Source organism: Aythya fuligula, chromosome 22, assembly GCF_009819795.1.
Source record: "Aythya fuligula isolate bAytFul2 chromosome 22, bAytFul2.pri, whole genome shotgun sequence".
NCBI lineage: Eukaryota > Metazoa > Chordata > Aves > Anseriformes > Anatidae > Aythya > Aythya fuligula.
Window position 1 is genome coordinate 3529652 of NC_045580.1, and position 14294 is coordinate 3543945.

Here is a 14294-nt window from a genome sequence, read left to right on the forward strand (position 1 = left end):
AAAAGGAGAGGCTCCTGTGGAGGGAGAGTCGAAGCTCTGTAAGGCCTTGCTCCGAACCACACCCCCGAGAGGCCTCTCACTCCCAGCGGGTAACAGAGGCATCAGCTTTTCAGGTAAAAACTTAAATCTTGTCACAAACCTAGAGATTTTGTTGTTGTTGTTGTTTTAAATCCCCCTCCAGTGCAGTCACAGGTCAGTCAAAGAACAAACCTGAGCACAATAGTTAAATGATGCCAGGAGGCCGATTAACTGAAGTAACAGCAGGTTCCACAGGTTTCTAATCATCTTGCTTTAGGAGAGAAAAAGTAAAAACTTCCAGACCACAAAGACACACAGCAAAACGTTAAAAACTTCAAAGACACTTGGGTACAGAACTGCAGAGGACCATCCCACTGTCTGCGCTGTTTGAAAACTAATGGTGGAAAAGTGAGACTATTTCATACCCCATTAGTCTGGAAGTGACAAATTCAGCACACCCAATGAATGATCAAGATGGAAAAAAGGAAAACATGGTGCAGCTTGAGTCTCCTTTCTACTTCTGTTTATAATTATTTATTTAAATATTTATATTTTTTTTATAAATACTACCCCAGATTTTCTCTACTTCCAAGTTATGTTGAAATTGCCGCGGACGTGATATCCTGCATATTACAAACAGTCCAAAGATAAGGACCTAAAGGTGGGGAAAAAAAAAAAAAAAAAGAGATAACCCAGAAAACAAAGAAGGGACTTTGAACATTTTATTTGTTTCCATGAAATCCACCCCCGTCCCCCAGTGCAAAAAATGAAAATCAGTCACGCTCCACCTCTTCTGCTCTCCAATCACTAGGGCCCTCCAGGGGGCCCTGGCGGCATTTGTAAGGCAAACAACACACCGGTATTTCAATCTCTTATCCTGTTTTCATTGCATATTATCTCCACCTCTCACAAGTTACGGGAAGATGCTACATGAAGTCTGAATCACACATCAGCATGATTGCCTTTCCGTAACAGTAACTGCACAATTTTTCCAAATCAACAAGAACATTAGTACTGCCTCAGACATCTGAGTTCCTCCAGGAATCTCTTTAGATTCCTGTAGGTTTACTCTACAAACAACACATAACAGTTCATGAGCAGCATGCATCTTAACAGTGCTCTTTCCAACTTCCAGCTTTCCTAGACCTACACTCAAATATTGCTAACAAATAACGTGGCCAAACAAGCTCTAACAGAACGGGACCAACATTTTCAGGATGAGTTGTGCTGGTATTACGTTGTCCAAGCAAGAAGACATACCTGGAAGCACTATTTCTACAGACAGGTCTCACCGCCTCGTTCACACAAGCCCAAGGGTCACCAGTCTCCAGCTCCTCTCTCTCCGAGTATAATCCCTTCATTGCTTTGTTAAACCCTCAGCTGGTAACGGCACGATGGAGTTTGGTCATCAATAGATGATCATACACGGTCGTTAGTCTCCCACTGCGCTGATATGATAAATCTATTTGCATATTGCTACGTTTTGTTAAATTATGCTAAGCCTAAATAGGCTCACATGACAAATATCCATCTTGTTTCCATCTTGGATGAAAAATTAACTCAGTGTTAAGAAAGACAGGAAAAAGTGAGTCAACTGTACTGTGCACATGCTATGTTGCATTGTGAAATAAAAATCCATGAGTTTTTTTTCCAGTTCCAACAAACTCAGGTCAAAACCCACTGTCTCACTGTAGTAACTTACTACCCCAGTCACTTTACCTTTGCATCACTCCTGGAAACATACTTCTTGCTATTAAATAGTACTTTAACACTTCTATCTAGCACCACAAAAGACAGGTCACTCCACTCAGTAGGTGTCCAACAAAACCTGACTAACAGCCGTTTTAACTCCATCTCTCCCCATGCAAATTCATATTTCATCATCCCTTTTGTCATTTTTCAACTCACATTTTGAAGGTGAGACACAACAATATATGTTCCAGATCAAGAGCATATTAATTCCAACTGTACAGCAGCTAAGTTGCCTTACAGCAAAAATTTATGTTGGAAACTCAAACTGTAATGGTTTTTCCTAAAGTTTTTAGAACTAGAAAGAGCAGCAGTGCCAGTTATCACGCGTTTTTCTAGACAGAGAAAAGAAAATTACATGCTAAAATAAAAATGAATTCTTGGGCAAAATAAATACAGTTTTCAAATTGCTGAAGTTAAAGCACTGAACTTAACATTTGAAACATTCTCTTGCTTACCAAAAATTTCTCCATTTTTGGCAAATTCTGTCACAAGGTACAGCATGCTTTTGGTCTCCATCACCTGTTGATGGAGAAATTGTACGTTAAGTAAGTTGTAGGAAGAGCAAAAAGCAAACAAAGCCACAAGACTACTTATTCTCATAGTATTCTCTTGGTAAAGAGGTGAAAGTCTGTCTTGGACATCCAATCATCACAATTTTTCAATTTGTTTCTGCAAGTTACCTCAGCAATTTCAAGGGGAATGTTCACACAGCAGAAACAAACCTACTGAACAACTAGTTATCTGTCTTCTAGTAAATGTACTTCAAGATAAAGTCTTTGGGTACCTCTTGCTTGGTACGTGCATTTACACCACGAACACATTTGCAGAGTCTGGATTGACATATCCTCATATCTTATCCAAAGATAAGAAAAGCTACAAGTACTTCTCAGCTTGCTCTCTCAGCCAAGGCTCGACCGAAGAAAACCATGACATCCTCCGCAGCGATCCTTCTAGCTCGTGCTCGTTGTAGACATCACATTGAATATTCCCACCCTGCTCTAGCTTACATCGTACCTATTCTAATTACACACATCAAAGTTTCATCACCAGGTATCTCAAACTCAGCTCTTTCACTAACATCACATTTACTTTCTGTGTATTTCATGCAGATTTCAGATACTTTTCAGCATCTAACAAGGGCAGCCTAGTTGCTACAGTAGAATGAACAAGACCACAACCGATGTGCTTTCAAAAATGTTAAACACCCATCCAACGCAAATCAATTCCAGAATAGCTGAGCTTGTCTTGGACTGCTAATCTACAAGAAGACAACAGTGCAAACTCTTCAAACAGGAGCAGAGAGGACAAGAAAGGAAAAGACACTGCTAACCGTACCTGGTAGAGCTTTATAATGTGTGGGTGATCGAGCATCTTCATTATCTGCACCTCTCGGTAGATCTTCTCCAGATTCACAGCATCCAGCTGAGATTTGTCAATGATTTTTATTGCCACCTGCAGCCAAATAGCAAAAGTGAAATTAAAACTCTCCCCAAAATTTATCAGCAGCAGGTGGGAACAACTGAGGACACACAGAAGTGTTTTAAAAAAACAAAAAACTTTATAGGAAACCTAATGATATCCATTTCTGGGGCCAAGGTAGTCCATTTGAATTCCACAGATGCAAAAGTGGTATTTGAAAAGAAAAACTGATGGCTCAACACAAAGAATCAAAACATAGCGGATCCGGGTATTTTCAACTGTTATATGCTTGTTTTAATTTCAATTAATATGCTATTATAAAGGGACAACTGCAATTCATCCATTCAGGGAAAAACCTCTACGGATATGTCTGTCAGTCAAACCTCGTCTCAATTAGTTCAGGAACAGATCAGGGTCCTACTGACTATTTTTAGTCAATATCTGCAAAGTGAATTGCAGAGAGTGACAGCTGGTTAGGAGACCAAACATTTTAAACAGGAAAAAGTAAGAAACTAAACGTTTTTTTTACACCAAGAAGGAGCAAAAATATAGCTGCTAAAAATCACACAAAGGATTACAATACTAAGTATTAAATATAAAATAGTGTTTATTCACCCTGAATATCATATTATTAATGCTGAAGCAGGAGCAAACAATGCAAATCACACAAATGCTTCCAATTATAACTGCATTTCACAAGGTATTGAACTATAGGAGACAGCTGTTATGCAGGAGACAAAATCCACAGGAGGTGAACCTCATTATCTCCAGCAAGGCTGATTATGGACCCACCTGAATTCAGAATTAACTGTTTACTGACTTCATTTCAGTATGCTTTTCCTTGACAGCCTCCTCAGAGGTCTACTTGTCTAACCAAACCACCAGAAAAATAAGATTCTGCTATGAGCAAGTAAACTGATCTAGCCTTATAGTCAATGAAGAATGCTTGGTTTTAAGATGCAGGATGCACTCCTACTTAGATGAGACAGCACAAGGTTCAGCTTTTCAAATCAAATATTTTTAATGGATTTGTTTTTAAACGATGTTTGATTAATGCAGAACTCACTGCCACTCAGTGAACTTTTTCATCAAAAACAATATGCTTTTTAATGACGCATTAAAGATAAAGCAAAGAAACCTAAAGTTCCATATCCCTCATCATTAAACACTCAACTACCTCCAGGGCCTTTATTTATCAAAGTTTAGCAGTGGACACCTGCGAAGAAAGCACTGAAAATGCTTTTCAAACACTCCCTACTGACCTCCACCTCCCCAGCTCTCACCTTCCATCCCCGCATGACATGCGCCAACTTAGAGGATCCTGATGCCTGATCTTGTCAAAACACGTTTTCCCTTCAAAAAATGTCTCGGAAATGTCTTTGTCTTCTTTCAAAACATGCTCCTGCCAGCTACCTGTATTTGCAGCACCTCCCCTGCCTGTTCCCACATGCTGTTACAGTGTGCACTGAGAACTGCTCAGGAACTGTATTGCCCACAACAGGTCCTAAGAGATTTTGCATCTCCTGTTCGAAGTTGGTCTTTTCACTCAGAAGAGAACACCTTTAAAGCACGCAGGTAAACACAGATAACCTGCTTCTGTTCTGACCCGTTACCCTCCCGTCCTGCTCCCCTTCCTTCCAGCTACACCACCTATTTGCTGTCTGATGCTCAGTGCACGCATAAATCTGGATAATAAATGCCTGACTTCACCCCTGCAAAGAAACAGGACAGGAGAGGAAGCAGAACAGGGTGCATCAGACGGGGCTGTCCCAACACAGCTCCAGGCTCGCGCTGAGCCTGCTCCCCAGCAGCTCCTCTCCCTGCAGGTCCCTGCGCTGGCCCAGGCAGAGCAGCAAACTGCTTCCTTTTTTGGCCTGACTTCATGCCGTGTGGCAGCAGAGGATGCAAAGCCTCGTTCCTACAGCTTACAGAAAACCCACCACACCCCCCCCTCTTTAAATCTCCCTAGCCTAACGTAAGATCACACCTAATAAACTGACTGTTTTTTTCCGGGCAGAATTTATTAGCTCGAAGAAATCCCTTTGCTAGAAAGTTGCAAAATATCAAAGAAATCAAAGCAAACCACTGAAGCCAGACCAAGTTCTTAAACATACATCAGGAAATATTTATTAAAAAACAAACCACGTGTCTCATTTCCCCACTTCCTCTAATTTATTTTCTGCTGCCTCTCTGGAAACAACCAGAGACACAAGACAGTTTCTTATTCCTTCTCCACATCTGCCCTGGTTTACACCTGTTATTTGGGTGACCTCCAAAATTAAAAGAAATGGAAACCACTCTTTCTCATTTACAAACCAATGAAAAGATCAATCTGGGGCAATCTTGCATTCCCATCACAAACCAGTAACGCATCTTTCAGTCAAGCAACAAGCTCTCTCCCATCTTGGGTAGATCTGGTGTTCTGGACAGTCCAAACGCCTTCTTCATCGACCTAGTGTAATGCAATAAAATCTTGCTGCCTTGTTCTGTATTTAAACTTTACTGGCACCCTAATTAGTGATTTACACAGCGTCAGTCTTGCTAACTTGAGGCATTCACAGCAGCTTCTTTCTTCACCTCCAGGAGCTGGACTCGATGATCCTTGTGATCCCTTCCAGCTCGGATATTCTGTTCCTATGATTCTTCACACAGACAGCACAGTGCAGAAACCTCTCCTAAAACCCACAGCACTTAATTTCTGGACTCTCCCGGCTCCGGTCCATTTAATTTCTCCTTCTTGTCACTGAGCATTTTCATTTATGAAACTCTCTTAAAAAGCAAGCAAAAAAAAAAAAAAAAAAAGAGTAACTTAGAGTAACTTTCTCTTATTTACTCTTCTTGCACATCGGAATGCATGCAGTGCAGAGAAGCTACTAAAAGCAAACCTATACAGAACTTCAAATAAAAGGGGCTTGGTCTACCGTGGAAGAGAAAAAAAAAACAACAGCGAGACTGCAAAGTAATAAATTAAAGAGTTTTTTGGGCAATTTGAAGCAAGTAACAGCAGCCCACCCTCTGTGGCTCTTGCTGAACAGAGGAGGCTGTGGGGGGCTGTGCAGCTTAAGGCTTGCTGTTGCCACTTTTTCCATCGAAGCTCGACTCCCATCACCTCACCCTATTGAAGCAATCTAGCTTTGCAAGTACACAGACTCTTGGCGTTTCTTCCAGTATAGTTTGGCACTTCCACAGTTTGCTCTTAAATTTTAAGTATTCCTTTTACTGAAAGTATAAATATTTCAAATACAGCCTGTTACCACTTCCAAGCCGGTCTCCCGATGGCTGTTGCCAGCTTTCTCCAGATACCACGCACAACTCGGAGCGCTGCAGCTCCCAGCTCCTAACGTCCGCAAGGAGTTCCAAGCAGCTTTTAACTTTGCTGGCCCAGATTACAGAAGTATCTATTGCCCCAGAAAAAAAATAGATAAAACTCACTTCTCCTTCTTCACTTTTAAAGATTGAATACTTCCACTGGACGGCTCTCTATACATAAAGGCTTAGATGTGTTGTTTATCCACCTTAGTTCAACCTCAAGTATCTGAAATAATCCCAAGCACAGTTCTCCACTAATCAGGAATACGTTATTTGAGATGCAAGAGGAAGTCAAGCAAAATAATGAAGAGTAAGCCATACTTGCACTTGAAATAGGGTTTTAATTAAAACAAAAAACACATTAGAGCAAACCGCATTTTGCCTTATAACGTGGAATTATTTGGTACTATTAAGCAGTTGTTTTTTGAACACACAGTAAAAGCGTGTGGCTACTTGAAGGAAAAAAAAGGTATTTGCAATCCTGGTACAACTCTCAATGTGCATATTATGTACATGCACACAGCAGCAGGCTTCTATGTGAAAAGAAGCACAGGAGCAGCTGGCACCGCTGCTTCTGCAGTCAAATGCAGATGAGATATCTCAGCCTATTCTCAATCTTCAGCTCTCACGCATCTCGTCAGGTCCCTAGGAGGTTTAGAGAAAAAGCACTTGGAAATACTTAAAATCCAGCCACTTCTTCACAACGCCACGGGAAGGAACAGTGCATTCAGCAGCAGCAGCTCATTTTTGTCCGTAATCTCAGCTGTGTCACGATGAGAGGAAAAGGGGAAGTAATTCTTAGAGGTGGAGAAGCTGCTTCAGGATGGGGAAGAGTTTCCTCAATGAAAAGTGTGTTTTCTTCCTGAATATACATCTTGCTAACAACTACCAGCGTCTTAGAGATGCTGTGGCATCACTTTGATCTTCTGAAAGCAGAGACTGCACACAGCAATGAATTCTCATTTCTCTACTATGCTCAATCATTACCTCAACACGAATAAGCCAACTTAGCACATGCCAGATTAAGGACAGTTACACAGATTCTGTGATTCTAGCATTTATTTTTATTTATTTTTTAAATGAAAGTTATCACTTCCCCTAAAAAGAAAACAAGAAAGTACAACCGAACATGACATATGAATATGTACTCCAAGACAACTTCAAGGTCACTAAAGAAAATGAGAAAAGCAGAAATTCTGCTAGGCTGTTCCTTCCCTTCTCTTCCCCCCTTGCCCATTTTTGCTGCTTAAAAACTTACAAACGCTGCAAAGACATGCTTGAACATTATTTATTTTTAATTTAGAAAAAAAAAAATATTAGGAATAGCACACACTTCCTTCCCTCTTTTGCTAGAGAGCTAGCGAACTGGAGTTTGCTCAACCCTCATCTGGCATCTGGGAACTGAAACTGTCAAGCAGCAAAGCTGCAAGGCTTGTTAGAAGAAAGTTGCTCTGTCCTTCAGCTGCTCCAGGTTTCAATTTCCGTTGGTTTCACATCATCCATTTAACTCTCTAACCAGTCTTTCCAAGAACATCCCCCTAACGTGGCCTGACAAGTTAACAGACAAAGTTTGTCCGCATCAGTGTAAGCTTCAAGGTTCACCCAGGTTAGAGAAATTCAGACTTGAGTTGCTAACCCAATGCATCAGAGAAGTAAGAGGCATTGGAATTAGCAAGTGTCCTTCCGCAATCTGGAGCAACTCCAGTTTGCAACAGCCAAGGGTTTGGCTACCAGGGCTTTGTGTAGCGTTACCTGCCGGAGCTGCAGCCCAGTGTACCTGCAGGGCTGCTCTGCTCTGCCTGCACAAACGCTTTCCTCCTGTGCCCCTTGCGACACATCCACAGAGCCCACGGCTGCAAACAGATCCGCACCCGGAGTCTTTTTTGGCAATAGCTTCATTTTCCCACCGAATTACTCCACTAAGCCAAACCGCTGGCTGCACAGCGCAGGGAGCTGCTCTCTCTACTTTGTCACTCCCTTTTACACGTTCCTCAGCGCAGGCACTCGCACGTAAACCAGCCTCCTGTCTCCTACCAGGAGCTGGGATTTCTCAGAGAACAGCATGAATCACCCGTAACGTAACATAGCTAAAAGCATCACTGTGCCCCGCGAGGAACTATCAGTCGGAAGGGTTTAATTTTCATTTGAGAGGCAGCGGCCAGCACTCTCCTGGGGGTGACAAACCCCAGGGGATGTTAAGTGCAGAGCTCAGGGGTGGAAGTGACGTAGTTCTCCCATGCAGATCATTCTCAAAGACTTGCCATCATCTTTCAAGTGCGTTGCTTTTTGCTACCTTCACCTATTGGCAACAGCAAGCAAAAGTCTCTTGCTACCATTCATATTTCACACCTCATCATATTTCACTAGCAGCAAACACAAACCTTCCTCAACTTTATGTTTCCGATCATTTATGTTGTCTTTTCTTAGCCTCTCCTCCTTCCAAGAAAAAAAAAAAAAAAAAGTTGCTTATTTGTGCATGTTTCGTTAACAAAAGTTACTCTGAGATCACAGGATTTCTTGGCAACGTGATAAATAAGCATGGCAGGAAAACACGTGTCATTAACTTAAATGGCAACAAACACAAACAGGCAGCAAAGCAAAGGTCACATTCAGCCACGCAGTCCCCTCCGAAGCACCCGGCATGGTCTGTCATTAAGGAGGGTCACTATAAACATGTATTCAATCCCCCCACTTTTGTCAACTTTCACCCTTCTGTTTGACTATTTAATCATGCAGTTTCATTGTTGCATTAATGTAGGATTCAACCTGCAGTTTTTGAGATTGTATGCACACAAGACAGGGTAGGAGATGGGGTATCTTTTGCTTCAGGCCTGGTTTCTTTTTATTTTGACCTATGTTTTGCTTAGATTTCCCATAAAGAGGATGGATTCTTTACACACTGCCTAAATTATGATCTTTCAAGATAGTAAATGCCATCTTTTCTTTTAATCTGACAGTTACTGGCTAGTCAGAGTTATGTAAAAAAACAAGCAAATATATTTTCATATGTCAAAGCCACCTAAACACGGTTTCCAAGTACCTACAGTAAAAAGGCCAAGCAACAAACAGGCTTGGGATTCGGGCAGTTCAAACAGGAACATTCAGGAGGACCTCAGACAGTGGAAGAGCTTCTTTTAAGGACTCTCTGAGCAAGTCTCAGAGCAGCACACTGCAGATCTTCCTGCAGTACAGACCTGAGGGTGAGTTCGTGCCAGAACCTAAGCAGCTGCATATTATTCCACTGGAACTTTAATAGAGGCTGTCCTACTCTGCACACAGATGAACTGAAAAGTTAGCAACTCAAGAAACATAAACTACAGCTTAGAACAAGCCTGGAATAAGAACAGTCTTCCACCAAAAACAGCATTAGCAGGACTTGTACTTTCCTACGTGTGCAGTCAGCTAACACTAAATTAAGTGAGGTTGGCCCAACCTTGAAGCACTTATTTGAAGTAGTTCTTGGCTGGAATAAGTTTCCCCTGACATCACCAGAAGTGCTCTTGATAGGGTTCCTCTTCCTCAAAGACCGTGTGAATACTTCCAGCAACTACCTCGGCTAAGCTCCAGGCTTGCACCTCCGGCTGCAGAAAGTCAACGTAGCTGTACTGAGGAAAAGAAGACCTGGATGCAGACCCCTAACACAGGCAAACCTGCTGTGAAAACGGTGCAGAAAAAGCCGCAGACCAGAGCCCTGGCTCCTCAATAAAGGAAAGCTGGTTGACAACACTCAAGCTCGCACTGATCAGGATGCACGGGAATTTAGTGGTCTGTTAAGGTGCAGGTGGGGAAGTCAAACTGGACTGGGGAGCTGCTAATCGCCAACAAGCAGATGTTCTAAAATGACAACTCAGACTCAGGATTGAAGTTTTTATGCCCATCGCACAGCCTGCCCGGGGGCCGCAGAGCAAACAGCCACCCCCAGCCTGCAAGCCAAGCCCTTGGAAGTTGGGCATGTGGCAGCCAACTCGGCACGGAGCGCCCCAACGCCGCCAGGTCTTTGCTCAACTCCCGAGGAAGGATTTAGGGGCGATTACCGCGGCGTTGGGCAAGCGGAGGAACGAGAAACTCAATATTTGGGATGCGAGGCTCGGCCGCCGCGGCAGGGCGAGAACAACGTGTTTGTTTTTTTTAGAAGTCCAAACCAGGGGCGTTTTTTTATCGCTGCGAGGAGCGAGCTTACCACCTCAGCGCCCGGTAACCGGCTGGTTAAGGGTGTTTTCCCATTATTGACCTCAAAAAAACGGGATTTGGGGTTTTGTTTGCTCCCCAACCCCTTCCCCACGGTGCAGGGCACTGCGGGCAGCCCTTCCCAGCACAGCACCGGGGCCGGGGGGCGACCCCAGCCGTTGCCCCTCGTGTCCCCCCCGGGCTCCGGGGGTCGCACAACGGCACCGGAGGGGACCGAGCCCCACGGGGGGCACCGAGCCCGGGGGGCACCGAGCCCGGGACCACCCGGAGCCCCCTCCCCAGGCCGCGGGGCTGCAGGCCGCGGGGGATACGGCTGCGACCCGTCCCCGTGGGGCACCGTGAGGGGACCGGGAGCACCGTGAGGGGACCGAGGGGACACCGAGAGGGGCACCGGGGGGACACCGGGGGGGGATCTCCGCTCACCTCGCTGCGCGTGATGCGGTGCCTCGCCAGCTTGACCACGGCGAAGTTGCCTTTGCCCAGCGTGCCCTCGATGTCGTAGAAGCCCACTCGGACTGCCCCGGCCCCGGCCACGGCCCCGCGGGGCAGCGGCAGCAGCGCAGGGGGCGGCCGCCGGGGCTCGGCCATCACCATGCTGGGAGCGGCGGCGGCGGCGGCTCCGGCCCGGCTCCGGCTCCGGCTGCGGCCCCGCGGCCCCGCCCCGCCCGGGCCCGCCCCCCTCAACCCCCGGCCCCGCTCCCGCCCCTCTCGTCACGGCCCGCGTCAGCCCGGGCGCGGCGTCGCCGTGGCAACCGGGACAAAATGGCGCCGGGGGGGGGACAGGAGGGGAAAAGGGGGAATGGGGGAATTTGGCCTCATGTGGGGGCCTTCCTGCAGTGTGCCTCGCCATGGTGTCGCTGCTGTGTGAAAGCACCGTGGGGTTGCCGCCCCGCTCAGCCCCCACGTAAAGCCCTGGTGGGGATTGAGGGGGGTTAGTCAGCCATCCACCCTTCCTGGTGGTGATGGATGGGGACGTGAGCAAGCTCCCAGTAATCAAGCTCCCCATAATCAAGCTCCCCGTAATCCTGCGTGCACCAAGCATGATGCAAGCCCGGGCTGCTGCTTGTGAAACTTCCCTCCTGCTCACCTACCTGACAACGCCTCGTGGCGGTTCCAGAAACCCCAGCCACCAGCCACTCAGTCATGCTAGCACGATGAAGCTCACGATGCTAAAAGTAGCTTTTTTATTCTAAATCCCTACATCGTGCTGCTCTGTACCACCGAAAGAAGGACAAAATATTGCCTGGTTCCTGTTCGCAGTCACGTATCTATACAAAATCTTACTAGTCAAAAGTTAACTTTATTGCCGCCCGCTCTAATCCATGTAAAACTTGACAACGTTGGCCCAGTATCAATTATAAAATGTTTTTCATTTGCAACAGAAAACTTTGTTTGCAGAAACTTTCTCATGCCACACAGCGTAATGTCATTTCTGGCCCGAAAATTCAGGTTGCAAAAGCATTTCTTCATGCCGCTGCTGGAGGAATGGCAGTCACAAAACCACTCTTTGTCCAGAGCCACTAATGGCTTTTGCTGTGCTTCAAAGAAGGTAATTCAAGTGCTCCTCGGAACAAAATATTTTTTTTCTTGGACAAAATAAGAGGAGCACGTCCAGGCAATTATCAACAGCCGACTGACAGCAACTTTAAAGCACATTTGCCCTCTAGTGGCCGCTGCTTCTGCCACATAACACTGCAGCTATGGTGCTCTGCTAAACCCAGATGTCAAAGATCAGAAAATTACCTTTTCCTCACCCAGGTATCGCATTAGAACAAAAGCACTGCAGATGGATAAGCGAAGGAACGCACACTTCACTGCCCAGTAACGTTTTATAGTATGAGGGGAAACAAAACGATAAAGGTCTGAGATAAATCTCCAGGGGGGATTAAGCACATAACCCAACATTACCCTTCAAAGTTAAGTTTAAATTCTCTTAGCTGGTTTATCCTTGGTGTGATTTTAGGAGTGGATTTCAGCAGTGAGAATGAGAGTTTAATAGAATAGATTTAAACAGAGAAGCAGTTTCCTTGTATATCCTACTAAGGCTGTTTCATGGGAGATTTTCCTTTTATCAGGATTACAGTTGTAAACGCAACTCACATTCTTGCAGACCCAACACTAGCAAACACTCAATGCCAAAGAAATGATACCACCTATCTGAATTTCTACAGACAGATGCTTTTAATTTCTTGTTTTCCTTTGTGCACAAGGTTATGTGCCTAACAGAGGTTAGAGTGGCCTGTGGTATACGGAAACAAAGCCAGGTTAAGAACAAGCACTGCCATCAATACCTAAAGTGGTGGATTAGATGCATGCATTCTTACTTTCTCCTAATTCCAGTTCAGTCACTGGGTGGCATCACTTCTGGCAGAGTCTGTAACCTTGGGCCACCTTTCCGATCTGTAAAATGGGGATAAGACACAATGCTAAAGTATTCCATTTTCTCTCTAGGGCCAAACTGGTACAAGACATCGTTCATCAGCAATGAAACTCCAGTGTGTTAGAACGCTGAATAACCTCCACAGTGACTCAGTGGAAAAGCCATTTCTTGGTGCTTAAAATAAGCATAAGAATGTTTCACCATCAGTAAGACATGTTCCAGGCAAACAAACTGCTGGGAGAATGTCATGTGCATGTTGAAGAATTTATAAGAAGAGAAATCAGGGAGACAGACTTCTCTGGTAAGTTACAAGTGCTGGAGTATCCAGCAGCTGATCTTTAAAGTGTTCTTGTTTTGTATGTTAATTTCAGTGTCAATTTTCCTTGGTACCAATAGCGGGCTGTGTAGGGGATTAAGCCACTGACAATAATAAGAGTTGCATTCAAGGAACTGCAGTTTATTACAAGCTGCTTTGTAACAGATTAGGGCAAAATTGTTCCAGATGTGAAAAGTAAAGCTGGCCAGAAAAGTTTATGGCACCATGTAAAGCAGAGAGAAAATTTCTCCCTATGATAACTCAAAAGCTATGCAGTTTCCAAGTACGAAAGCACACTTTCTCAAGAAGTTACTATGAATGCATTTCAAAAAGAGACAAATATTACAGTTAACTCAATTTATCAAATTTTAGAGGCACTGGCAAGAGCTAATTTTTGGAGGAATGTTAAGTTTTGCATATCTGTCACTCCCTAGCCATCTCTTTCCACAAGATCTGTTTCGTGGTACAATCTGGCCACAGTTGTGTAAAAAACAATATCCCCAGAGAAACAGCAATGGGACATGGGTATTTCAAAGAATTTCAATTACCCTCATTTCAAAAAGAACTTTTTTTTTTCTCATCACAATCAGCTGTTCTGCACAGAAGATAGATATTTTATTTATTTTTTTTTTTACAGTGAATTCAGGTAGGAGGGAAAACTCTCATACTTCTGCTTACCTTTCTAATCTCAAAATCAGACAAGATCCCTGAGGTGAGAAAAATAGTGACTGTGATTGGACGCCATGGACGTTAACTTCCAGCGCAACACAATTTAAACAATAAAAACCCTCTGAAATGTAAACTGCGTGCACAAAATAAGGAAAGGACATAAATAGCCTTACTCGGCCCCATTACTAATAAAACACTAATTTGGGTCACTTATGCATGACTTAATACCTACTTAATCTATCT

The 14294-nt window shown here is 44.3% G+C and overlaps 1 protein-coding gene across 1 annotated transcript in view; it reads right to left on the reverse strand.

The window, feature by feature from the left end:
* The window catches only part of SIK2 (salt inducible kinase 2), a 45571-nt gene extending 34291 nt beyond the window's left edge, over nt 1-11280 (reverse strand). Inside the window, exons 1-3 of the mRNA XM_032201920.1 lie at nt 11110-11280; nt 3106-3222; nt 2226-2289 (exon numbers count right to left, since the gene is read on the reverse strand). Coding sequence (XP_032057811.1) covers nt 2226-2289; nt 3106-3222; nt 11110-11280 — 352 coding nt within the window. The remainder of the gene's footprint in view (nt 1-2225; nt 2290-3105; nt 3223-11109) is intronic.
* Between the last annotated feature and the right edge of the window lie 3014 nt (nt 11281-14294).